Raw genomic sequence first — 27,493 nt, 5'->3', positions numbered from 1 at the left:
AACAGAAGGAAATGGTCTCGCTGGCAGGATTTAAATAAACATTTGCAATTTTATTTACAGAGAACAAGAAGTACAACAATGTGATAACATAATATTGTAATAATAATAATAAATTTTTATTTATACCCCGGCCAAGACTGGGCTCGGGGTGGCTAACACTGAACAGAAATACCGAATAGAAATACCGAATAGAAATACAGTTAAAAACATTAAAAACAAAACAAACAAAACAAACAGTTGGTTAAAATATAAGTTAGAATACAGTTTAAAATGGAATTTAAAATGCAGCCTCGTTTTAGTGGTAGCCTATAGATCAAAGCCATAAGGGGAGAAAATGTGAAATATTCACCAGGGCCAACTATCCATGCTGGTCCTACATGGGCCAGCAAAAAGAGCCGAGGGAAAATTTATATACAAAATCTCATATGCCATCAAAAAAATAAATAAATGAGGGGGGATGTATCATCTGACATAATAAACCAGAAATGGTAGTTGAGGGAAGTCAACGGGGTGTGTGTGTGTGGAAAATGTATGTTTAGCAATGATATTGGAGACTTGTTTTGAGAAAAGAAAATTAATAAAAATTATTTTTAAAAAAGGGGGGAAAAAGAATAATATTTCCCTACAGGCTGCCTGGTATCCTGCCAGAAAAACCAAACAGCCCCTGCCAATCAGTGTAGACAATACTGAACTAGATGCTCTGACTCCCCCTGTTCCTAGGTGTTTCTAGTTGAGTGGTCAGGAAGGGACCATTACGTTTCCGAGCACAATTCAAAGTGTTGGTGCTGACCTTTAAAGCCCTAAGTGGCCTCGGCCCAGTATACCTGAAGGAGCGTCTCCACCCCCATCATCCAGCCCGGACACTGAGGTCCAGCTCCGAGGGCCTTCTGGCGGTTCCCTCACTGTGAGAAGTGAGGTTATAGGGAACCAGACAGAGGGCCTTCTTGGTAGTTGTGACCGTCCTGTGGAATGCCCTCCCATAAGATGTCAAGGAGATGAGTAATTATATAACATTTAGGAAGCATCTGATGGCAGCGCTGTATAGGGAAGCTTTTTCAGGTTTAATGTTTTGCTGTGTTTTTATATATGCTGGAAGCAGCCCAGAATGTCTGGGGCAACCCATCCAGATAGGTTGGGTACAAATATATTATTATTATTATTATTATTATTATTATTATTATTATTATTAGGACTGAATCTCCCAGTCTTTGGAGACGGCGGTCAGAGATGGCTTTTAATCATGCAACTGCACTGCTTAAGTAGTGGGAGAAAAATGGCATTGTCTTCTCTCTTGCCCTTGGCCAAAAGAAATGATTGATCAGCATTTCAGCTTGGCTGAATGTACTCCTTTGGATTATAAAATCATTGCACTACATTTTGTGCTGATGGGGGTCCTTTGGAGCGACTCAGTGGCGTAGCGTGGGTTGTCAGCACCCGGGGCAAGGCAAGTAATTTGCGCCCCCTAACCCGTGGATTTGCGCCCCCTAACCCTAACCCCCAGATGTTGCGCCCGGTGCGGCCGGCCCCCCCTGCACCCCCCACGCTACGCCACTGGAGCGACTTGTTCTTCCTCCCGCTCTGAGGTTGTGTTTGTAGCAGAAATCAGGCCCTGTCGTGGATCCCCATAAGTATTTCAACACGATACAGTCCTAGCTTATTCACCCCAGTGGCCCAGACGGCTGCAGCCTGGATGGCTTGCTGTTTGCACATGTCTGTGATCAGTTGGTTAGAGCTGTTGGGATACTGCCAGGGAGACAAAGGCCATCATGACCCCACGCCGTCTCCGGACGATCCATCAATCTCCCGTAGAACAGTATCAGTCAATTAGCGACACGAGCCTCAGAAACATCTGTCCACATTCCAAGGACTGGTGCATGCCCTTCGCAGAGTTCGCACAGCGAAAGATGCACCCAGGAGAGCATTGTTTACAACTTTATTCAGCGTTGGTCAGAACAAAGAAAAACATGACTGCCTCCCTGCCTGTCAAGGCACAGAGAGAAAAACAACAGCTATATACAAAACAGAAACATCCTGTGAACAGGAAATACGCAGGCTGTGACACAACAACCTGTTCCCTTTTTAAGGTGGAACGGAAATATCCTAACAAGAGCATGGTGCTGAGAATGCTCAGGTTGCAGGTTCGATCCCTGTATGGGGCAGCCGCATATTCCTTCATTGCAAGGGGTTGGAATAGATGATCCTCAGGGTCCCTTCCAAGTCTATGATTCTATGATTCTATGATTCTGTCAGGCTTCATGAGTCAGACTACTGGTGCACCAGACGTTCTCCAGCCCTTTTCAGCCCTGCAAACAAGGAGATGCTGTGGGCCTGAGCTTCAGAGCAGGTGTTCTGTTCCTGAGCTACACCCTCTTTTTGACATTTGGACAAGTGGGGTTGTTTCTTTGGCAGGGTTATGATTCAGAAGATTCAGGGCAGGCAAAAGGAACAAAACACTTTTCGCACATTGCAGAATTAACTTTATTCATTTATGTCCATTGCTTCCCAATACTCTGCCTTTCGTCCCACCAGAGCCCAGGGCAGCTAACAGCTATCTCAAAAATATGGCCTATGGAACTACCTGCCACAAGGTACGGTGTCGACCCCTTTGAAGAGGGAGTAGAGAAATTCATGGAGAAGCCTTGAATGGCTAGAGAATAGCTAAATAGGAGCTTGTGGTTTAGAAGAATAGTGTCTCTTGATGCCAGGGTGTTATGTACTGAGTTGAATAGGATCCAAAATGCAGCAGTCTGATTGGTCCTAGAACAATAGGATTCAGAATGCAGCAGTCTGATTGCTCCGCAGGAGCCACCCAATCCAGCTCCAGGTGGAAGTGAATCCGCAACCTGATTGGCCTACAGGAGAATCCCGGAATTAGCCAATCACGTGGGGCCCATCGTGTAAATAATGTATCTAAAGCAGACATTCTGGGGGAACTTCCATTCCTCCTCACCACTATGAGCTGAATAAAGAGCATGAAATCCACACTCGACTCCGAGTATATTTCACAGGGTGTTGTTGCTTTTTAATGGGAGGCAGAGAGGGAGAGAGCTGCTGCCTTTGTGCACAGGGATGGGGAGCTTGTAGATTTCCAGATGCTTGCTAGACTGCAACAACCACCTATATCCTGCTCATGGTGGCAAACTCGCAAACAAGTAGAACATCCAGAAACCAATTCAGTCTAAATGCAGGATGGGGAAAAGAGCTTTAAGTAGAAAAGGCTTGCTGAAGGAGAAAGGGTTTCAGTAGGCATTGAAAAGACAGCAGAGAAGATGCCTGTCACGAGGCAGGGACTCCAAGGGACAGGTCCTCCCCATAAGATGGTATCTGCAAGAAGCCCTCGGTGCACAGTGAGTGGTTGGGTAAATAAGGGGTGAGATGATTTTTCAGGAAGCCTGATCTCAAGCTGTTTATTTTTTTTATACACCAAAACCAGCACCTTGAACTGAGGCCAATAGTTAATTAGAATAATTAGAATCATAGAAATAATCACAAATACACATACTTACAAAACAGATGTTAAAGGGTTCCCGTATACAGACAGACCCACACCAGAACTGTAAAGTTGAAAGGGACCCCCAGTGACATCTAGTCCAACCCCTTGCAATGCAGTAATCACAGCTAAATAAATCACAAATCGTTGCTGAAATATGGAGAAGTGAATTTAAGATTGGAAAAATGAAAAATGGAGAGAACTGGAATTTCCAGACCCCTGATTCTGTGACATTTATAAAAACGAGCTTTTGAAACTTCTTGCAACAGACTTTCAGCACTGACAAGTTCACTATAGAAGGGTCTCAATCTAAATGTGAGGGTTTCTTTTAAAGCGGCTATTTTTTAAGTGCATTCACCTAAAGAGGGACCTTGAGTTCATGTATCAGCTGAAAGAGATTCTGGCAGCAGAAAGGATTGATCGATCATGTCTCTCCTGATTCTTCAGTTTGAATGATGGATTTGTTAATTCTGGGTGAATTGCAATGGATTGGTACATAGATGAATCTTATGGGCGGTGAATAATGGTGTTTCTGATCATTTGTTTGTTAGCGATAAGTGTTTTGTTGATTAAACTAGCTGCAGATTGATGCAATTGCTGCTGAAAGCTGTATCTCCCTTTTTCTGGATTGCTTTGACCTAACCAACTGCAGTAGAGCATTGCCTTGAAATTTACAAAGTTCAGTTTTCAATGCTCAAGTCCCTTATTCAAGTGAACCAAGCATTTCAGTGCATGACCTGTGCTTCTTTTAAGTCTGGCATCCAGGCAGGTGGGTGAAGTTAGCTAAAAAGACCCCCATGGGCCAAAAGGTGAGGCTTCGGTGAGGAACTGTGAATAAGAGGTTCCCTCCTAATAATAATAATTATTATTATAATAATTTATTATTTATACCCCGCCCATCTAGCTGAGTTTCCCTAGCCACTCTGGGCGGCTCCCAATTGAGTGTTAAAAACAATACTTTATAAAAACAACAACATCCATTCCCCGTATTGAAAATGCTCTTTGTTTCAGTGATTTGTGCTCTCCTTCTTGATTTAAGTGATTGGTGCACTCCCTTTTGCATTTCAAGGTCCCCAGAGCTCCCAGATCTTCACCAGTGTTTTGGCATCTCATTTGCTTGCAAGAATTTTGCCTGAGAATGCATTCTGTTTAGCTGTGTCTAGGGGCAATTTGTTCTCTCTGGTGTGCTTTTGGGAATGCACTATAAATGTTTGAGAACTGTTAGGTGCTGGGGGGAACTGTGGTAATGACTGAAGCCCCCTGATTTTTCCAGTTCTTTCTACTCAGAAGTAAGTCCTATTGAGTTCAGTAGGAATGATTCCCAGCTACATGCATACAGCATAAGTGGGGGAACTTTTTCAGCTTGTGGCTGACATTCCTCTATGGGCACATTCGAGCGGTGTTGGGGCACGAGGCAGAGCAATGCAAGCACCACTCAGCTTTGCATATTAGGCTGCAAAAAGCAAGAAGTTTTGACACAGCTCTCTATCTACCCAGGCAAGCAAGAGGCATTACCACAGTTCAAGGAGGCATTCCAAAAGGGCTGGAGGAGGGGGCGGAGCTGGGCTTGGAAGGGGCATGGCCTGGGAGAGTGTGGAGCCGAGGGCCAGAGAGAAAGGACTGCAGGGCCACATTGGATCCCTGGGCTCTGAGGATTCTCACCTGCAGGGTTGCAGCCTATATCTGGGGGGGGGGATCAAACCCTCGACTAGCGCAGTGCAACGGATGGGAAGACCATGTGGGAATTGTGTGCCAGCTGTCGAACTGTGTCATGTCTGCTAATCCACATCTGACTTCTGTTTTTCACCAGAAGCTCTGGCTAAAGTGGTCAACCAAATCTCTACTGAGTCCATTAACACCCAAGTTTTTCTCATGCATTATTTTTTTTTACCCACTATCTACTACCTGCAGTATCACTGTCCCTTATTTCTCACCAACTCTAGCTGGTGCCAAAGCTTTCTAGGAACTACTTGAAGGAAGGATACATGGAAAAGACTGGGCCAAAGGTAGGGGACATGTTATGTTTTCTGTCTATGCTAAAAGAAAGAATATTCTTATTTGTGCTGTTTAGAAACTTTGGGGTAGGTTCAAGTGTTTTATCAATGTTCTGCCTCACATTACCAGAAACCAACCATGATGCTTCTGACTTACTATTTTATATTTATTTATTATTGCAATTACATCCCACTTGTCCTCTGAAAGTTCAAGGGAGCCTGCATAGCTCTCCTCCTCTCCATTTTATCCTCACACCAACCCTGTGAGGGACATTAGGCTGAGGGACAGTGACTGTTCCAGGGTCACTCAGGGAGCTTTCTGGCTGAGGAGTTGAGACTTGGTGTCCCAGGTCCTAGTCAGACACTCGCAACACTGCACTGCGTATCTTGTGCATCAGTGCTCTGTGCTCAAGCCCTATATATAGCCATGTTTTCCACATTGCACTGTCTACTACATGCTATGTTGTAAACTGGAAATAGACGGCTTAAAAATCCACATCGTGTTTGCATTTTATGGCTGGAAGCCACGGCATCACATCAGATCTAAAATGAAGCGGCCGTCACATCCAAAGATAAATAAATCTTTGGGGTATTTCTCCATGAGCTAGAAAGCTGACATATACCAGTATACTTCGTAGTACAAGCAAATTCCGGAGGCCATGATGTGAAACCCCAAAATGGCTACGATATTTTTACACTAGCTAGACAGCTGAAACCTCGTAATAGTTCGCCCCGTAATAGCAGGGCAAAGCAGCAGCTGTTTGGGGCTGACTGACTCAAGTAGCTCTGGATGGGGTCAGTCATAAACAGTGCCTTAAATTGGCCTAGATTTGGGGTGTGTTTGGGGGCCTGAAGCACCGAACCCAAAAAAGCTTTGCACCCCAAATTCTGCTTAAAGAAAAGCTGAATTATTCAAACACAGCCACCATTGGTCAAATTGAGCTGTTTTGCATACAATCTTTTATTTTTGCATTATTTATTACATTTATATAACATACCGTATTTTTCGCTCTATAACATGCACCCGACCATAACACGCACGTAGCTTTTAGAGGAGGAAAATCCGTAGGCATGCCACCCGTAGGCATTCCCTCCATAACACGCACAGACATTTCCCCTTACTTTTTAGGAGGAAAAAAGTGAGTGTTATGGTGCAAAAAATACGGTATTTTGTTCTCCAAGGCATTCAGAGTGGCATCCATTGCTTCCTGCAAAGAATTACGGGCGCTGTATAACAGACTTTGTGCCAGGAAGGCAAGTCACTATGCCGCCTGCACTCGCATCATAAACCTAGCTGTCTAGGCCCCAGATGATCAAATCGCCCACTATCGGGAGTATCTCCATCTCTTGCGAGAGTATCGTTGGCATGACAGAACAACTCCTCATTCCTCAGGGAAATCGGGCCCTTTCTAAGGGATAATTTCCCTCAGAGTGACGCCATCTTTCTTGGAGACCCTCCTTCTCCGTGACAGCAGGGAGCTGTCACCCTGGGAGTGGGACGCAGATATCGTGTCCCTAAAGGCTTTGTCCACCAACGTCTCAGCCTCTTTCATGTTCTCCAGGTCAGCCATCTTGGCCTCAAGGGAACAAACTCATTCCCTGGGGCGTAGGAGCTCATTGCGCCAGCCACACACCCATGACGTCTGCCTGACTGGCAGATACATGTGATACTCTGTGCAACACACAAGACAGCCCTGCATATCTGTGTTTATAGTTTATTTGAAAGCTTGGGATTTGTCTAGTCACTAAGGTGAGGGGCAAAGCAGTCTTCCTTAGTCTCCATGCCCTGCTATCCAACTCCCTCAACTCACATTGGACCATGGCGTTCTGTTACTGGAGCCAAGAGGCCTCACACAAACCTTCTCAACTGACATCTCAACATTATGAAAGGCCCAGAAGCTCAAAGGTTTTGATCAGGCTCTATTTGGGTTAATTTTTGTTAATTTTCAAACTTGTATATTCTGCATAGCTAGGGAGTGCCCTGAGTAAGTAAGAAATCACTATCTTATTTTTGAGAGGCGCCATTTTCCTCTTCCAAACTGGTGGGCACTTAACTCTCCAAGTTTGGATCCCAAGCTGGGATGAAGAGTCTGAGCTTCAGAAAGGTGTATACCTTGAACCTGGCGATTATCTCCAGACGCCACATCCTAGGCAGTTTTTGGGTCATCTGTTCCTAAATCTAGCCTCGAAGGCAAGCACACCGGCCTTGCTCACTATTCACACTTCACCATCTCTATCCTAATTAAGAAGACGTGCAGAGAGATTAATTATTTTCTTGTTGCCGTGAGCCAATAGCATTTTAATCAAGCTGTCTCTGTGGCTAACCAATTCATTAGCTGCAAATTAAATAAATCTAGGCTTTTCACCATACTTTAATTGACACTGTCCCTTTGTAGGGGAGAAGAAAGTTGTTCAAGCATCGGTAGCATTGTTGGAAACGATTTAATTGTCATATCTACATTTTGGCATTGCATCTCAACATGCTCTAGTCACACCCGAAGAAATAAATTAATGGCCCGTAGCTGCCCTCCTAAGCAAACTGATTGGAAATAAGTCCCACCAAACTCCATGTAATACAAATGTTTCCCCCCACTGTTTATTTCCTCTTTCCCACTCTTTAGCAAACCGAAGGCTTCAAGAAGCGGTGGTTCACCATGGATGACAGAAGACTAATGTACTTCAAAGATCCCCTGGTAAGGCCCATGCTTGCTAATGATCTCAGGCTGGTCCAGGGACTGGCAACCGCAGAACTTCATGGCAGGATTTCAAAACATTCCACTTTCCCAAAGGATTTTTATCTTTGCTTTTAATGATAACGATTCTATGCATATTTGTTTTCAAACAAATTTGTTTTCAGTGGTGGCCGTTTTATATATATTTGTATATTTTTTGATCAAGTGGCTTATAAATGTTCCAAATGAGTGGGGGGGGGGATTTATTAGGGCCAGCAAAAACTAGAGATAAGGGTGTATTCTGTTCAGTTCACATTTTTAAGTCAGTCAACCCGATTTGCACCTCCTTAGTTAATACAGAGAGCAGAACACGAGCATCCTTTGAATTTCACTGTTCTCTGAATTTTGTGATCCAGTTTGTTTGTTTGTTTGTTCGTTCATTTATTCATTTCTGTCCCACTGGTCCCAGAAATAAGATGGGACAGACTTACGAATGAACATGTGCAAAACTGTCGTGGAATGGAACTAAATTGATCTATCCAGTTTTGGGGAACTGCAAGTGGAGGGAAATGGTGGTGTGTTCATGTCCTCCTGTTCGTGGGCTTCCTATGGGCATCTGGTTGGCTACTGTGAGAACAGAACAAATCTATTCTGCCTTGGTGAAGCCACACCTGGAGTCCTGTGTCCAGTTCTGAGCACCACAATTTAAGAAGGATGTTGACAAGCTGAAATGTGTGCAGAGGAGGGGGGGACTGAAGGACCTGGGCCAAAGGCCAAGATGATCAAGGGCCTGGAAACCAAGCCTTTTGAGGAATGGTTGAGGGAGTTGGGTGTGATAAGCCTGGTAAAGAGGAGACTGAGAGGAGATAGGAAAGCCATCTTCAGATATCTCAAGGGCTGTCACGAGGAAGATGGAGAAAGCTTGCTTTCTGCTGCTCCACGCAGTAGGACCTGAATGGATTCAAATGACAAGAAAGATTATTCCAACTCAACTTTCAAAAAAACTTCCTGATAGAATCATAGAGTTGGAAGGGACCCTGAGGATCATCTAGTCCAACCCCCTGCAATGCAGCTGTCCCATAGGGGGATCAAACCTGCGACCTTGGCGTTATCAGCACCATGCTCTAACCAACTGAGCTATCCATGTGAGGTGATGGGAAGAGCTCTTTGATCGTCTCAGGAGGTTGTGGACTCTCCTTCCTTGGAGGCTTTTAAGCAGAGTTTGGATGACCACCTGTCAGGTTTTCTTTAGCTGTGATTCCTGCATTGCATGAGGTTGGACTAGATGACCCTTGGGATCCCTTCTAACTCCACAGTTCCATGATTCTAAGATGATGGACAAGACGGGCCACTGGACTGATCCAGCAGGGGTCCTCTTATGTTCTTGCCCTTTCACAGCTAGGACACAATTTTATTAGCCTCAAGTTGGAGATGCGCAGATTGATTGAGATGAATGGGGGAGATAAGGAAACTGAGAACAGATGGGCAGTGGAATAAATTACTGTCTGAAGCTGCAACATCTCCCTGCAGTTTTTGTGTGGAGTTGTTTCTGTCAAGGATGCTGGGGATCAGTTGGGATGCTGGAAAAAATGGGAGAGACTTCCTGTTCATTTTGAAATGACTTCCTTGAAAGGTTGGGTTTTTGTTTTTGTTTTTTGTATACAGCTTGGAAGCCTCTGTTGAGAAAGGATGGTAGAATTGTAGTTTCCAGTTGCCTGAAATAAACCTTAACCCCTACCCCTACCCCCAAAAAACCAACTTGCTGCAGAAATCTTTGAAGCCAAGAAGGCAGGGACATTGCGTCAGCTGCTCTGCAATAATTTTGTTTGTTATCTCATGCAATGCCTTCATCATAGGAGATATATAGCAACAGTACTTTGTCATAAGCCCCGAAGCCATTTTGAACAGGGACGACAGTGTCAGGCCTTTGGAATCTAGGGGACATGGATGAATTTTTGGAAGAAAAAAATGTCGGTGTCTCCTTGATCTTCTGAGATCCTATGCTATGTCGCCCACACAGGATGCCTTCGCCAGGGGGGAAGTTTTTATTGGAAGCAAAGAAAACAGCTACAAGGTCTTGGAAGGGCTCCCGCCGTCCATACAGGGAAACCACTGGCAACATGGAATCACCATCGTGACTCCAGACAGGAAGTTCCTTTTTGCCTGCGAGACGGAAAGCGACCAGCTGGAGTGGATTGCAGCTTTCCAGAAAGTGATCAGTAGGCCAATGCTGCCGCAGGAATATGCAGGTGAGGTGAGGGGTGGGACGTGACTGGCAATGATGGCGGGTCATCATGGTTCGGTGGCACAGCTTGTGTTTTGAAGATTCGGTTCCCAGCACCTGCTGCAGAAAGGAAGACCTAAGCCCTGCAAGGGAGGGAAAAATGGGTTTCCTCATTCGCCATTTAGAAGGCAAGAAGGTGGAGAGGCAGAGGAAGCTCTCTTAGGCCACATTCACACCGTTTAAAGCACTATCATACCACAGGCATGGCTCAGCCTAAAGATTTATGGGAGCTGTAGTTTGTTAAGGGTGCTGAGAGTTGTTAGGAGGCCCCTATGACACTCTCAGGGCCACAATTCCCAGAATTCCCTAGGAAAAGGGACTGTTAAACCACTCTGGGAATTGAAGCTCTGGGAGCAGAAGTCTGGTCTCTTAAACAACTCTTAGCACCCTTAGCAAACTACAATTACCAGGATCTTTGGGGGGAACTCATGACTGTTTCAAGTGGCATGGTCCTGCCTTAAATGTGCAGCAGAGATGGGGTTTTCGAATATATGCCTGGGAATTAAATCAGTTGACTGACTTTTCATCAATCAAGCTATTAATTAATTGATTCACTCTGCATAGGGAATAAAACAAAGAAGTATACAGTACTTTCTTTGTTCTAAGCATATACATCATATTTTAAAAGATGCACTTTGTACTGTACTTTTTGGAGAGTGATTCCAGTGTAGTTTTTACTCTGCCTGGTGGTCTGATTTATTTATTTTTTAAGTTAACCCTCTTTGTTAAGTTTCTATGGAATCTATCTATCTATCTATCTATCTATCTATCTATCTATCTATCTATCTATTTGATGTTCCCTCCAAAACTATTATGTACCTGCCATCTGTGGTTTTTTATTAGTAGTTTTGTAATCAATCAAAAACATTTAAATCAATCAACTAAGTGGCTGAACTTTAAGACACTGCGTTGCATCCTGTTTTGTACACAGAGCAGACCTACTGGAATTAAAAGACACAACTAACTTGGGTCCATTAAGTCCAATAGGTCTACTATGAGGAGAACTTACATTGGATGCAACCTGATGGTTGTATTTGCACTTAATGGTCAGGCATGGTTTAGTCACTAACCACTTAAGACTGCTGCTGTCCTTTACATGTCAGTGTTTTAATGCTGTTGTTTCCCCGCTCCTCACAGTGGAAGCCCATTTCAAGCATAAACCATAGTAGTATCATGCTGGACAGAACCAAGGAAGGAGAATCTGTTTACAACCCAATAACATTGTTTGTTCCTTGCAATGTGAGCAACGACAACATATTCAGCGAATCACGTCGGACTAGCAAGGTGGGAGGTGCTATAACAGGGGCCTCTGGGCCAGCGACAACAGTATTGTGGGGCCAAAGCAGACACTTTTTTTTAATACATATGAAAAGTTGCATTTCCTAAGCTGGAGGTGATGATGCGTTTCTTAACATCTCAGGCTGTCTGAAGCACTTCCCTTGGGGACATTGTCCTTGGACATGTAACATTTGGCAAGAGGCTCACCGCAGGAGATTTGGGGAAATACCCACACAGTCCACTTCCTCCTTAAGCAGCAATGTTGCCAAAACACTTTCTTAAAGGGTCTAAACATCTCCAGCGACCAAGGATGTCTTTTTCAGAGGATGGCAGCTGTTTGCTTGACAAATACCGAGAAAACACCCAGGAAAGAGTGTCCTTAAACCCACTAGGAAGAATCATTACGAAGCCCAGAAGCACTGTGCACGATGCTGACATTTCAGCAAAAGACAACCGCCGGCTGGTCACTGCATCCTGCGAAGCATCACTTCATACAACTGTTTGACAAAACGTTTATGCGCATTGGTCTGTGGTTCGCCTGTCACCTTGTGATTCTACAGGTCTAAGTAGCAGGTCCACCTCTGCTGGACGAGATGGCTTTGGTCATGGCGTGTGGCAGCGGCGGCTCGTGAGGGGGAAGGCAGAGGAAGTGGTGCTCCCCCACCAGCGTGCTTGTCATGAGGCAGTGAGGTCACCACCAATCTGAAGCTCCTTTAATAGTGAGCGCACCACCACTCAGATACCTCTGCCTCTGTCCCTCCTCACTCTTTGAACAACCACTGGTGTTTAGGCATTAGGACCTGTTCACAGAGTATTTGAATGGAAGATGGTTATTCCAAGACATGCAGCCTGGTGTGGTTCTGGGCTGAGGCAGGCAACTTGGTGGCTGAGTTAAAAAGTCCCTCCCCTAATTTCACCCCCCACCCAATATGCAAAGAGGGGGCAGTGTTTACCTGTCGTGGCAATTATGCTTGCAGCTCCAAGTGTGTGTCCATTTCTTTGCTCTTTTTGACCTACTAGGCTTCAGCACGATGACTGGAAATCTGGTTCCATTTGTTGACATGATCTTATGATGAAGCCATTGTGGAGTGAGGGCAATGGCTCCTGACCTCACTCTTGATGGACTCCCGGGAGTGCAACTGATAATGCTGGCACCATCACAAGAAAAGTGGTGGAAGCCGTGGAAAAGGTAGAGAAAGGCTTTCATATATGAATTTTTTAACACACTCCTCCTCTGCTCCAACAAAACTGGTCCACCAGAGAGGCTCTTTAGGATCTGTTTTGCTACCTCTCTGAGGTTATTGATGTAGGCCAAAAAATGTGGCTACCTATATTTATTTTTTACTTGGGAGGCCACAGATTGAGCAGGCCCAGCCTGAAGCGTGGTAATCAGACCTACCTTTCCTTTCTGAGCCCAGAGAGTGTTGTGACTTTCTTTCGATTTTCATTAACAAAGGGAGCCATTCGTTGTAAAAATTAACAGGAAAACTTCTTCCACATAAGCTCATTGTTAACATCATGGGATTCTCAGCTGGACTCTTGCTACCGAGCTGAAATATATTCAGTCCTTTGGAAGTGTGCCCACATACACACTTTATTCCCGAAAATGGTTGAATGGCTTTGTGTGACTGGTGTGGTTTTGAGATAAAAATTAGTATGTGGGAAACTGGGCACAAATCGGCAAGCTAAGCACTTTTAAGGCTGCAATCCTGTGCGCTGCTTGGGAATGGGAGTATCTCAGTGGGCAGAACACCCGTAGTGCATGCAGAAGGTTTCAGGTTCAATCCCCACAATTAGGGCTGGGAAAAACTCTTACCTGAAACTCTGGAGAGCCATTGCCGGTCAGTGAAGCCAATACTGAGTGAGGTACCTTTGGTCTAACTTGGTATAAGCCAGCTTCCTATCAGTGCAGTGGGATTTTCTGGGATTGGCCTGCATCACCCATTTGTTTCAATGAGGGTTAAGCACATGCTTAAATCTCTCCCACTGGATTCCATAGGTCTTGAAACTGGCTGGGCTGTACCTATGCATTGGTATGGCCAGGTGGATATTGCACTTGTCCCCTCCATGGAAGAGAATGGGGAAACCTTGTGTGCACGAGTGTGCGCACAGGGCTCTCTGGACAAAGGTGACTTTCAACGTTCCTTCTGTGCTGCTAAATTGTAACTTGAGAAGTGACCTTAACAAAAAAAAGCACACTGCTCTGAGAAAACGGTGGGAGAATCGAGCCCCAAAACTTCCTGAAGGATGGGGAATCTGCCTGTGATGTTAGTAACAGATGGACACTTTGACGAAACAAAGGCTCTTCATATGGCCAATCTGAGACCATTCCAGGCTAAGCAAAAGCCCTTGCAGAAAGTTTCATGGCACACCATAATCCTGCAACCTTGGCATTATCATGAGGTGGACTCAAGTCCCTGAAACTCATGCCACAATAACATGTGGCACAAAACAAATATCTTTGCTGATTTTGCTGCAACTGACTCCTCCCCCTGCAACTACTCCTCCCCCCTGTAAATTGATCTGGCTCTAATTATGTGCAACTTGTCACATAACCAGAGTCCTCTGGTAGGGATGTCTGTCTGTATAGCCCGAATCCTCCATCCAATCCTCCCCAACACAAGTTCAATAGGGCCAGCTGATCATTGCAATATGGATGAATGAATTCAGAATGAACAACACATGAGCTTCCAGAGACAGACTTCCCTTGCTGGATCAGGGTGAAAGTGTGTGACTTGCTCAAGAGTGCATCTCTGCAATCTTATCCCGGGCCAGCCCTACTATTTGACAAAGTGGGCAGCAAAAGCTGGGAGGACACAGCTGGGTAGCTCTCAAGCAGCCTTCCTTGCACCCCACAAACTAGCCTGCTGCCTTCAGGTATGGTGGAGGAAGCTCTCTTTGCTGCCAGTGTTAATTCAATATTCACTTGCCAATCAGTTCAGTTTCTGTACGTGAATAGCGGGGCGGGAACACACCACTGCATCCTTTGTCTCGGGCAGCAAAACGTCTTGGTCCAGCACCGATCTACCCATCCCTGCACTGAAGCTTGTCCCAGTCTTGTACTGGGTTTGTATCCTTTTCACGCTGATGAGCAGAATGGAGCTGGTCCTCAGGGCATTACTTGTTTTGGGCCCAGACTCTGCAATGCCACTGCCTCATTCAGGGAAAGCCAGAAAAGTCCCGCAGGGTGTCCATTGAAAGAAGTGGCAAGTGGGCAAGAGCAATGGACAGAACATCCCTGTTGGTTTCCACCCAGGGTTGACTTAACAGCAGCTTGCTGGCGGCTGGGTGGGTGGGAGGTATGGAAGTGAAATGGTTCTGTACCCAAGAGATTCCTATAGAAGACTGAAAGGGCCATTTCCCAGGCTCAGCACGCAGCTTCTTTGGGTAGCTGCTGGTGGTCCCACTGTCCCAACCAAAAGCATTGCTGGTGCCTGTTCTGGCTACCACCCGCCGCCTTTGGGGAACAAAAAAAGCAGCTGGGGTTGGGAACTGCTGTGTTCGTTTTGCACAATGTTCTGCAGTGATGCTTAATTGGGGCCATTGTGGGAAATTGCAACAGTGGCACTGGGACCTTGGCATCTTCTGCTGCTGCCTCTTTCAGGTGCACACTCACAAGGGCCCTCTGGCACAGAAAGGGGGCGCTCTGGAGGGCTTTCTGCTAAGCCCACCCCCCCCTGTAACCCAAAGCAGGCCCTATAAGCCTCCCCCCCCAACAAAACAACCCCAGTTTACACAACAGTGGTAATATTTATTGTTCCAAAAAACCCCAAACAAACCACTATGCACTGTACAGGTGGAATGCATCGGAAACAAGTCAGGAAGCAAAGTCCATATAGATTTGGTGAAAGACCCATTAGCTGCAACGGTTGTCCCGCAGAGGTTGTTGGACTACGGCTCCCATCATGCCTTATCATTCGCCAGGGTGGCTAGGACTGATGGGAGGAAGAGTCCAACAATATCTGGAGGCACTGTGCTGGCTATTCCTGACCGAGGGCATGAGATCGTAGATCTTTTTTACCCCTGCTCTGGTTCGCCAGAAGCGGCTTGGTCATGCTAGCCACATGACCCAGAAGCTGTCTGCGGACAAACACCAGCTCCCTTGGCTAGTAAAGCAAGATGAGCGCCGCAACCCCAGAGTCGTTCACGACTGGACTTAATTGCCAGGGGTCCCTTCACCTTTAAGTGGCTGTTGCAGAAGTTCATAGATTTTGCTGCTGCCAGATAATCACCCCCAACTAACAAACCTTCGCTGGGACTCTTGAAGTTAGCAAACAAGTTAGAATATGGTAAATATTTCTGCCTTACGCTATTATAAGACACACGCCCCCTCTTATGGTTCTAGCTGTGTTTACCTTTCTATTATAGTAATACTGACAGATTTAGCCAGCCTTCATGCTTTGCCAACATCTGCTTGCTCTGCCACTTGGTCGGCGCTTCGTCTCCCCCCCCCCAACACTGCTGAATTATATTAATTCTCGCTGCCCCCACAGGCTCAACAATAATCTCCGCCAATTTCTCAAATTATGTAAGAGAGAGCACACCCACAGCAGTTTCAGTGCCACACACAATACAGCCTTGGTTTCCCCCTGAAATGATTGCTCAACCTCAGTAAAAGGGAGAAAGGGTGAAGCTGGTATGTTTCAAGTCTCAGAACAGAAAGCATTTCTTTCTTAAGTCAGTGTTTGTAAGATAAATGCCCTCTTATCCATTGCATACATGTGTTAAGTCGCTGGTTATAAAAAAAATTTGGTACTAAATGTCATCCATGCCAATAAATTATTATTCTGTCTGATCAATGGAGACAAACGTCTGGTTAAATTTGTGGAGCAAATAAATTGGTGGCGCAGGCAACATGATAAAAGAGTTTTCAAAATATCTATCCAGTATCAGAAGCAGTTTTAAAAGTGAAGATGGCATTATTGCATCTCAGTAAGTTTTACTTATAGCACACAAGAGCAATAAATACTTGCCCACATGCAGAGAAGTGACGGGAAATCTCATCTGAGCAGGTTATTCTGCACCTGGAGAGACTGGATGATCCAGTCATGCCTGATATGTGACATGTGACAGCAGAATTGCCTGTCTTGCAGCAGAGGTTGATGGGAGGACTGCAAATCCAGAGCAGTATATCATGCAGAGGCTCACCAGGCAGCCTCCTCAAAAGTAGGCAGCCTCCCTGAAATAGGATGATCCAGTGATGTGAGGGGGAGAGATGCAGCAGAGTGACCTTGGCCCATCTCCTCCCCCATGGAGGTTGATTAAAAGGCAGTGAAGCCACAGAGATGTACGTACATCAGGCAGGCTCTATAGTTAAGCTGTTTGGTGCTTAACTATTCTCCATAGAACACTAGCCCTCCCGAGGTTGGAAATTCCCAGTACAGAAGATCAGTATGTCGAGGCGAAGGGCTCTCTGAAGAGACAGTGCAGGCATGCCGTTAGCTATACAAAACAAGTTGCACCGGGTTTTCCACCTTTGCCAGGTGACGCTTTCATACCTTTCAGAGGTGCTCCTGCAGTAACAGCTGGCTCCAAACCAGCCAGGAGGGGCTATACACCTGTGGAAGCAGGCTCCCCTGCATCTTATAAGGTACAGTTGGTAGTAATACAAGAAGAAGCTTTCTTCTAGGGCAGCACCTCATACATGGAACTCACTGCCCCAAGAACTTAAATTAGCTCTCTCTTTACTTATGTGCTAGGGACGCGGGTGGCGCTGTGGGTTAAACCACAGAGCCTAGGACTTGCTGATCAGAAGGTCGCGGTTCAAATCCCCGCAACAAGGTGAGCTCCTGTTGCTTGGTCCCTGCTCCTGCCAACCTAGCAGTTCAAAAGCACGTCAAAGTGCAAGTAGATAAATAGGTACCGCTCCGGCGGGAAGGTAAACGGCGTTTCCGTGCGCTGCTCTGGTTTGCCAGAAGCGGCTTAGTCATGCTGTCCACATGACCCGGAAGCTGTACGCCGGCTCCCTCGGCCAATAAAACAAGATGAGCGCCGCAACCCCAGAGTCGTCCGCGAGTGGACCTAATGGTCAGGGGTCCCTTTACCTTTACCTTTTTTACTTATGTGCTATCAGTGGCTGAAGAGTTTTTCCAGCAAATCATTGAGATTCTGGTGCCGTTTAGCAGTGCTATCCCTCTTGGTGTATATTCAGCCAACTATTCACTTTCAGAGGGACTCACTCTAAGTCTGAATAGGACTGGTCTTAAATATTCCATGTTTGTTCTGCCTCTGGGGGTTCCTTTAGTTGCCTTTAAGGCTGGTTCTGTGCTTGCTTTCTTCTCCTTTTAATATTACATGCGAATTGCCTTGCAGTACTGTATTGTGAAGGGTATATGCGAAGGGTTGAGCTTTGGAAGGCAGGATACAATTACCGAGATAAATAAATAAGCATCTACAGCCGAATCTGGAGCTTTGTGTGCTGGAATACACTGGACAGATGAAAAGAAGTACTTATTCGCACAGCACATAGTTAAGACTACGGAATTCGCTCCCATAAAATGCATCAGTGGCCACCAAATTGGATGCCTTTAAAGCAGGCATGGCCAAACTTGGCCCTTCAGCTGTTTTGGGACTACAATTCCCATCATCCCTGACCACTGGTCCTGTTAGCTAGGGATGATGGGAGCTGTAGTCCCAAAACAACTGGAGGGCCAAGTTTGGCCATGCCTGCTTTCAAAGAAGATGACACAAATTCATGGAGAGGACTAACTAGGCACAATGGCTACGATCTTCCAGTGTAGGGGGAGGCTTCTGAATATCAGTTCCTGGAAGCCACAGGTGGAGAGAGTGCTGTCATGCTCAGGTCCTGCTTACGGGCTTCCCACAGGCATCTGGCTGGCCACTGTGAGAAGAGGATGCTGGAGTAGATGGGCCACTGGCTTGATCCAGCAGGGCTCTTAGGTTCCCAATGGGTGTTACATTTGCAGTTCCCCTTCATGATCCAAGAGCTGAGACTACATGTATGCAGAGTAGACAGAAAAGGACAGTGCAGAGCAACGTCTACTGCTAGTCATGAGTGTATGGCTCATATCGGTTTCACCACAATCTATATAGCTAAAGAAGGAGCTTTCCCTAGTGCCCAGGAGCAACCCCTTCTCAATGTACTCCTGCAGTACTTTGCATCAAGGTCAGCTGTTCTCATACTCTTTGCCGTTTCATAACGTTCAGCTTGCTTCACAAGGGGCCTCGCTACCCAGGAAGCATTTCCCAACTTGCACGGGGCGTGTTATTTCTGCAAATGCCTTTAAAGGCCGACACCTATTTCACAACCGAATTTCAGAGAAAAAAGGCCTTTCGAGCTTAACAGAGGAAAGATTGGCAAGAACGTGGCACAGCAGTGGGACTCTTCCAGGATTGCTCAAAACACCAGGTTTGGGTGCACAATCCATTATTTGGAGCCTGCAAATAGGAGGTCAGTTCTGGGCATCGCACATGAAGGTGGATGTTAAAGTGGAGGAGGGTTCAGAGAAAAGCTGTGCTGATGAAAGGTCCTGAATGAAAAACCCTATGAGAAAGGCTGAAGGAAGTAGGTATTTTTAGCCAAGCGAAAAAGAGGATTACAGACAAGAGATGTTGACAGTTTTGAAGTATTTAGCAGTATCTCAAAAGAGAGGGGACAACCGTTTATCCTACTTGCCAAGGCTGGGAGGGAAAAGGCCTGGTTTAAGATACTGGGATGTGTATTTTGGCTAAACAGCAGGAAGTACATGCTGACTGCAAGGAGCCTAACCAGAGGAGGCTGTGAAAATCAGGAGCTGTCAAACAAAAGATGCTTGATTGAGCACCTGACAAGGATGCTCTTGGTGCCCTGCCTGAGGGATGGGGAGGTGGACTAGGATAGATACTGCACAGAGCCCAGTTTTATTCTGTGAGACTAAAAGCAAGCTAGTGAAGTGCAGGAGCACAAAAACCCAAGGTGTGGAACAGAAAAGCCCTGGGTTCAATCTTACTTCTATTATGAGCTCACCAAAAACAAAGACTCTTGAAGACCTAATAATGGCATAAGCTTTCTACATCATATCTATGAAGAGCTCTCAGCTGTCATAGTCACACAATATATAATAATAATAATAATAATAATAATAATAATAATAATAATAATGATGTTGCATTATAACAGGGGCCACCAACCCTGCTCGTTCTGCTTGCCAACCACATACCCATCCATCTACACACTGGTGCAGAGAGAGTAAATTGCAAACTGTGAGGGTCAGATGGCAATGAGATGCAAAGCATAGTCTACAACACGACAATTAAAGCTTAAAACAAGCACTGTGATTATAGACAAGGGTAGCAACTGGAGATTACACTATGAACCTATAATTGGTAGGCAAGCTGTTCTTTTAATATCTGTAATATAGGGATAAGGTCTGCCTTAAACGGTTAGTTGGGAGGATGTGATGGGTTAGAGGAGCCTGTCTGATTAGCCAGAGAGATCTGGCATACTTGCTTTCTTATTCAGAAGTCCACGAACACTCCAACACACCATTTTGCTTGGATGACCACACAAAACAAATGCGAAACCCTTGCAGATAGCAAAACTCTTGGGAATGCATGGGAGATTTTAGGCTTACTATGAATTATGGAGTATACAAGAAGTGAGAAGAAGGAAATGAGGGGCAGGTGGGGTTCGTCAACTTGGGAAGGTAACCCAACTAGGGAAAGGAAGACACTGATTCTAACCTCGGCTGCCTTGCAGCTACACTCATTCATGAGAAAGGCTTTGGGAGTAAACCCTGCTTTGCAGGACATCTTCGCGAGAAGAAAAGGCTAAGCAGAGGCGTAAACCTACACAAATCCGCAGTGGAGTCCATAAAATTGTTGGATGGCGCCTTGCACTCCTCCTTCTGGCAACTCCTGAAGCCAAGCTGGTGCCAAACATCTTACTCTGCTTTCATTTGGGCCACATCAACACAGCCGAGGGAGGTCTTGTCTTCTGGGCAGCCCAGGACCTCCATACACATTGCCAAGGCTTGCATCCTGGGGAAGCCACTATGCAGTTTGTCTTCAGCTCCAGAGGTGCACTCCATTGTCTCCCAAGACAGACAGATGCCAACGAGAAGAACCAAGGAAGGTGACTTATCTTGCCAAGTCATTTTGTCCGTTTTTACTTAGACTAGTGCTGCCTGCTACCGGCCGGCAACAACTCTCTAGGGTCTTTCTTCTCACCAGCTACTTGATTCTTTTTGAACTGCAGATGCCAAGGACTGTGCCTGCCACTTCCTGCATGCAGGGCAGTGGTTCTGCTATGGCGTTGCAATTTCCTACCCCACCCAGTGTTAGAAATTCAGAAAGATAAGCTAGGTGCCAAATGGCTTTTAAACCAGGATTATAGTCTGGCCTAGCTGCCATTTTTGGGCCAGATGGCTCAAAAACACACATTTCAATCTGACTTTTTGGTTCCTGGAATTCATTCTGATTACGCAGATAAACAGTAACAGATAGAATTCTACAAGATGTGTTGCTAGTATGTTAAAACAGTCCAGATCCAAGGCTACCCAGACACGTGCCTTCAGATGGTGGAGATGTCAGGCACCATCCTGGCACCCAGGCATCTTCACTTGGTCACAAGTGGCTGGCAGCCAGGTGCAAAATGGGTCTGGCACCTGGCCAATTTCAAACACTGACCATCACCTGAAACCAGCTGGGGTCTTGCACAGGGCTTCTCTCATCTCCCTCACTTCCTTGGGCAAGCAATTCTGAATTCTTGGAAACTGCACAGTTGCTGTGAATTAAATCATGTCAGCCATGCTTACTATTATCACGGGAACCACTTGGTACAAGCTTTTGGTCTGCACATGGATACATACAATCATACCTGTCCCAGGTGATTTGGAGAGAACCTTGCATGCTGTTTGACCAAACAATATGGTGGGCGTGGGGATGAAGAGGGAGAATTGTTTCCTAACACTCCACACCATGCATTTGCTGCTGTTAAAAGCAATTCAGCATTGGGGAGGGGTGTTGGACTCAGAGATAAGAGCCCCTTTTGTTTCTGAAAACAGCAAGAAGCCAAGAATGAAGGCTCTGGTGCCACCTAGTGATTCAAAATAAAATACAAAAGCGTCCCCATGTGACAGGTTTTCAAATTAGGGATTTGGATTTAGCTTGGCTGTTGGCGTCTCTCTCCATGTGGGTTTTTCTTTTAAGGAAAAAAACCAGGAACAACCCACACAAGCTGCTAAATGTCAGCAAGACATTGGGAGGAGAAAAATGAATTTTAATCAGCGTAAGAACCTTGAAATAGGCTACCAATTGCAATTTAGGCAGAGCATGTACAAAAATCATGAGCGCCATTCATCAAAATGCTTTGTTTCACAGCATGAACCTGCTCATTCTCAGCAGTGGGTTGTACAGTACAGGTGCATATTCCAAGTTACCTTTGTGCAGATTCTCGAATCCTTAAACACTTTTGCCAAAACTGTGCTTTGGGAAAGCTTGAAGCTTCTCACTGAAATTAGTGGTGGCAGATGAAACATTTTGCCCTCCCTAATAATCTTCCCTTACAATGCGCAACTGTATTATTATTACTACTACTAGATTTTTAAAAAATCTATTTATTATTACTACACCTAGATTTTAAAAAAATTATAAAGGCCCCACCCTTCAGATTACAATCTAAGAGACACGACACATAAGGAAAAAAGGGATGAGAAGGGAAGAGGAAAACAAGCCAATGTAAGAACCAAAAACTTTCCCAGTACCTTAATGAACAGTTAAAACAGCCACTAAGCCTAAGGACATAGTCTAAGGAGGCAGCTGCCTCTAGCCAAATCAATGGGAGTGGGGCCTGCTGCCTTACCTCTCTGAAGGCCAACCATAGCTAAAGAACTTGGTTTGTGTTCAGGTTTGAATAGGGCCAACAGTGGTCTTCAAGTGGCCTGACCAGTGCTCCGCATGAACAGAGGTTATGCCATAAAATGTGCCTCCAAAAGGCAGACTTTGTGAGGGCTCCACAGAAGAAGAGGCAAGAAAAAGGGTTCTCTAGAAAGCATGAAAACTGCAACCTTCACGACGCCACTTTCCCCAGCTGCAGAATACTCCCCCCACCCCACCCCAATTTTACAATGAATGCTGTTAAAGGAAGAGTTTCAAAGCCAGAGGAGGCAGCTTGCCACATAGAATCTGCAGCATGGTTTTGCTATATAGAAGTAGCAACATACGGCACTGTGTGCCAACTACAAAAGGCAGCCTCCCCCAAGATGGTGTGCTCCAAAGATTGTTGGACCAGAATTCTTCCCATCAGAGGAAGCCAGCATGGCCAATGGGAGTTGTTGTCCCACATCAGCTGGAAGGCACCAGGGGAGGTCTGGTTCAAGGGTTCATTTAGACAACTCTTAATTTCAGACGTGATTCTGCTTTTCTACATGAAACAATATCAAAGCTGCCTGCCTGAGAATTCATATTATGTGCTGCCTGAGAAAGGCAATCTTCCTCAATACACCTTGTTTCCAATGAAAGCTATTTGCAGATGGGTAATAGATGTTGCCAACTTTCCACATCTCACTAATTCTTACCTAAAGCAGGCTCACAACAGCAACAACAAATATAGTATTCTGGGAATTCGCCTCCAGGAACTGGAAAAGCACTTTGCAATGAACAAGAGCCAATTTTTGTGGAAAGAAGGGATGTAAAGTATGAAAACTGATTTTGTTTTATAATGCCATGAAACAAAGGGTGTGTGGCATACCAAAAAGGATTACAAAAGATATTAAACCTGCAAGAAAGATGGAAGATGCAGATGCAGAAAGGCATGAAAAGCAAACACCCTCTAGATGGACTGAATGAAAGGACTTGAAAGTATGTGACTACCCAAGATTGGAGCAGCTGCACTTCTCAGGCCAGAAGAACCAGTTTGCCTACTGCAGAAACTGCAAACCCTGCAAAATCATTGCTCAAAGTTCTCATCAGAGACCTATAAAACAGCTGATCCACAACCATGTTCAAAACCCAAGAGCAGTAGAGATCCCAGTATAAAGTATTTATTTAATACTCAACAATTAACACAAATTCATCCTTTTATTTTTATTTTTACAGTAAATAAAAATGTATTATTCCCCCTCATGCATGATCACTGTATTAATCTAAGCCTTTTTAAAATTTTAAATGTGAAAAAATAAAGTGTTTCCCCCATTTCATCTTTTAATCATACCGCTAACATCTGGTGTTGTGCATTAATGGAGACAAGATGTAGAATTATATTAAGCCTAACATGTGGTTTGCAGTTACTTGTAATTTTGTTCTTTTCTTTTTTTACATAAAGTGTTAAAATGAATCAATAAATCATCCCATAAAAATAAATATTGAACAAGAAAGAACCAAGAGGTCTGCAGCTTCCCCTTCTCCAAGGATCACCCTGTTTCAAATATTTGCATGCTCTGTTTCGTCTGCCAAAATGCAGTGTTTTGGCTGGGTTGTAGCAAGATCACTGAATGGGTGCGGGGGGGGGGGGAGCTGTCTCTCGGGGAATGAAAAGTATTTCAGCCACAGTACATATACATACAGTGTTAACTGGACTCAGAGAGGGTCTACTTTGATTAAGCCTTCAGTATTCAAGTGATCCACTTGCATTAAATCACATATATTAAGAGTGGAGCAAGACCTTAAAGATGATTTGGTCAATTCGCAGCCCACACGGTATACTCAAAATCACCCTGGGTTTCCAAATCATATCATTTTCTACAATGGAAATTAATTTGGTATTTCTGCTTGGGGTTTTGATTTCTTTGGCTCATCGTGAAACGCTTTTGGCACCGGGTCTACCGATCATCCGCTACAGCAATTACAACTCTGCATTTTACGGGGTCCCTTGGTGACAGTTAAGCGCTTAATTTATTAGTTTACTGAAACCAAAGTGTAGTTTTTTTTAAAAAAATGTAAAGCAACAAATGTGTGTTTCAGCTTTATTTAGTGTGACTGTGAAAAGAGGGAATACTGCTCATGGAATCACAGAGAAGGCTACATCTCAGTCCATCACCAGCCAGCGTTATCAGAGGTCCACTAATGATCACACCAAATCAGCTCTCTTGGCTACCCCATTGCATTTTTACATAAATAATATAGACCAAAACATTATGAACATCTCAGCAACCTTCTTTTAAACAGAACAGAGGAGCCCTTTGACCTGTTGAGAAACGACTGCAGGACTCGTTCTCAAAGTGTCTTTTCTTTCTTTTATCCCCCAGTGAGCACATGGTCAGATCCCAAGCTGCTCTGGAAGGTCTCAATCCAGTTCAATGGGGCTGCTGTCTTCCTGTCCATCTTCCGTGTCATCCTCCTCCCCAGCTACCATCAGGCTGTTTAAAAGATTGCCTAGGATGGAAGTACAGGATAAGGGGAAAGTATCAAGAAGCGGCCATTTTCAAATGCCCAGTGGAAGGGCAAGTTCCCACATTCTGTTTGAGAGATATGCTGAAATGACAGCTGTCACCTGGTTGTCTGCCAGGGTTGAGTAACCTGGTGACGAGACACTAGTGTTGTGTCAAACATGCAGCAGGAAACATTGGATTAGCTGACAAGTAGCTTTCTAGATTGAGGGAGATGGTGCTATTTTTCTGACAAAATGCAGACTGTAAGTAGGAAAACTGCCATCAGTACACAGAAGCCCGAAGCCCTGTAAGCTACTGAACTTCAGATGACAATGAGTGACAAGCATCCAGCAGTCTCTTTTCATTTAGATTATCTTGTTTATCTATGGTGTTAAACTCACCTAATAGTCCTCCATAGGATGATGTTTGTTTGGGTGGGACACCAAAGAAGAGCTGTCCTATTCTGTCTAGATACTAAAAAAGCACAAGAAAGAGGGAATGCTATATTAATAATAATTTATTATTTATACCCCGCCCATCTGGCTGGGTTTCCCCAGCCACTCTGGGCAGCTCCCAACAGAATATTAGAAACGCGATAAAACATCAAGCATTAAAAACTTCACTAAATAGGGCTGCCTTCAGATGCCTTCTAAAAGTCAGATAGTTGTTTATTTCCTTGACATCTGATGGGAGGGCGTTCCACAGGGCGGGTGCCACTACCGAGAGTGCCCTCTGCCCGGTTCCCTGTAAACTCACTTTTTGCAGGGAGGGAACTGCCAGAAGGCCCTCGGAGCTGGACCTCAGTGTCTGGGCTGAATGATGGGGGTGGAGACGTTCATTCACATATACTGGGCTGAGGATGTTTAGGGCTTTAAAGGTCAGCACCAACACTTTGAATTGTGCTCGGAAATGTATTGGGAGCCAATGTTGGTCTTTGAGGGCCGGTGTTATACGGTCTCAGCAGCCACTTCCAGTCACCAGTCTAGCTGCCGCATTCTGGATTAGTTGTAGTTATTATTGTCGTTAATGCTGTCTCAATTCAGACACCACACAAAGCCATGGTTTGCATTTGTAGATTAGAATCCAAACCACAGCTCAATCCTCCAAATGTACTACATATTAACCACTGTGGAAAGCTATTCTCATTTCCCCACCACTCGGCTCCATTAAGTCCATTCCTTAGTCTATGACAATTCCCTAAAGGAGAATTAATGGCCATAACTATGGTGTATCAGTTTTGACACCCTGCCAAACTATCATTAAAGATCCTTAACCATGGTCTGATGTCCGACTGAACCACAATAATTCCTGCACAGGGAAAACCAATTAATTTCTAGCAACAGAATCACACTTTGTTTGCCTCTCCCCACCCCATTCCCTCCTCTCTCTCTCACACACACACAGCTTGTATTACTACTTTTTGGGTGTAGCATTGCAGGTGTGAGGCTTAGCTGCCAATGGCAAATACATGCAGCGCAGCCATGAACTTGCCAGATGACTTCAAGGCACACTGCTATTCTCTCAGCTTCAGCACCTCTATCTGCAATCTGGGGGATAGTAATATCAGCGGAGGCAGATTTAGGGGAGCACAACTGATTCGCCCGCAATGGGTGCCACAACAATGACTTAGAACAGAAGGCAAGAGGTGGAGGACACTGAGCTTTGGCATCACACAGGGTGCCACTGAAAGTTGAAAGTCCCAAGTCTGCCACTGATATCAGCCTACTTTACAGTATTACTGATATGTGAGGTGCTTTGAACACTTGAAAGTTCCGTGTAAGTATCACCCCCTCCTGAATTAGTCTCTACACACACACACACTGCTTTGTAACCCTGATTTAGAGGACACTGAAAGCAAGGTTGATCTGCATGCTATCCTTTAAGGTAGCCTCTCTAAATAGCAATCACCATCACCATCATAAAAACCACCTGTGGCCCTACAAATGTTACCTACTGGCCATGCTGGCTGGGACTAATGGGTTTACAGTGGTACCTCAGGTTACAGACACTTCAGGTTACAGGCGCTTCAGGTTACAGACTCCGCTAACCCAGAAATAGTACCTCGGGTTAAGAACTCGGCAGAGGGAGGCCCCATTAGCTAAAGTGGTGCCTCAGGTTAAGAACAGTTTCAGGTTAAGAACGGACCTCCAGAACGAATTAAGTTCTTAACCCAAGGTACCACTGTATTTGGAGCAAGTACTTATATACTGCCTATAACAATCCATCTTAAGGCAGTGTACATGCTAACCAGCAGCATCTGGGAATCCAAGGCTGGGCAAGGATGCGTTGAGCAATGCGCTCAGCAAATATGGAGAATAGGGCATTTTCAGTGGTGGGGCCTAGGCCCTGAATCTGCTTCCCTTGGGAGAACTGTTTAGCACCTTGCCTTGAAGCCGTCAGAAAGATGATGACGATTTATAAAATTTGTATACCACCCATCATCTGTAAATATCAGGGTGGTTCATGAG

The 27,493-nt window shown here is 45.1% G+C and overlaps 2 protein-coding genes across 4 annotated transcripts in view; one reads left to right on the top strand and one right to left on the bottom strand.

Moving 5' to 3' along the window:
• Positions 1-16,527, top strand: part of ADAP1 (ArfGAP with dual PH domains 1) — a 69,707-nt gene extending 53,180 nt beyond the window's left edge. The window contains exons 8-12 of one of the 2 annotated variants that reach the window (XR_014518923.1): positions 5,434-5,496; positions 8,106-8,177; positions 10,177-10,405; positions 11,578-15,743; positions 15,886-16,527. Coding sequence is in view for 1 of the 2 variants with exons in the window: in XM_083474491.1 (XP_083330617.1) it covers positions 5,434-5,496; positions 8,106-8,177; positions 10,177-10,405; positions 11,578-11,606 (393 nt within the window). In the remaining variant the exon portion in view is untranslated. Of the gene's footprint in view, positions 1-5,433; positions 5,497-8,105; positions 8,178-10,176; positions 10,406-11,577 lie in introns of both variants that reach the window. The other variant, XM_083474491.1, reaches the window with a different exon arrangement.
• Positions 16,528-23,683: 7,156 nt separating this feature from the next.
• The window catches only part of GET4 (guided entry of tail-anchored proteins factor 4), a 23,921-nt gene continuing 20,111 nt past the window's right edge, over positions 23,684-27,493 (bottom strand). For both annotated transcript variants that reach the window (XM_083474522.1, XM_083474523.1), the window contains exons 8-9: positions 25,427-25,499; positions 23,684-25,029 (exon numbers count right to left, since the gene is read on the bottom strand). In XM_083474522.1, the coding sequence (XP_083330648.1) occupies positions 24,941-25,029; positions 25,427-25,499 (162 nt within the window). In that variant the 3' untranslated portion in view covers positions 23,684-24,940. The remainder of the gene's footprint in view (positions 25,030-25,426; positions 25,500-27,493) is intronic.

This window comes from Podarcis liolepis (genome assembly GCF_965112155.1).
Source record: "Podarcis liolepis genome assembly, chromosome: 14".
NCBI classification, from domain to species: domain Eukaryota; kingdom Metazoa; phylum Chordata; class Lepidosauria; order Squamata; family Lacertidae; genus Podarcis; species Podarcis liolepis.
The sequence above is the reverse complement of the archived record's forward strand: the minus strand, read 5'-3'. Positions and strand labels throughout refer to the sequence as shown.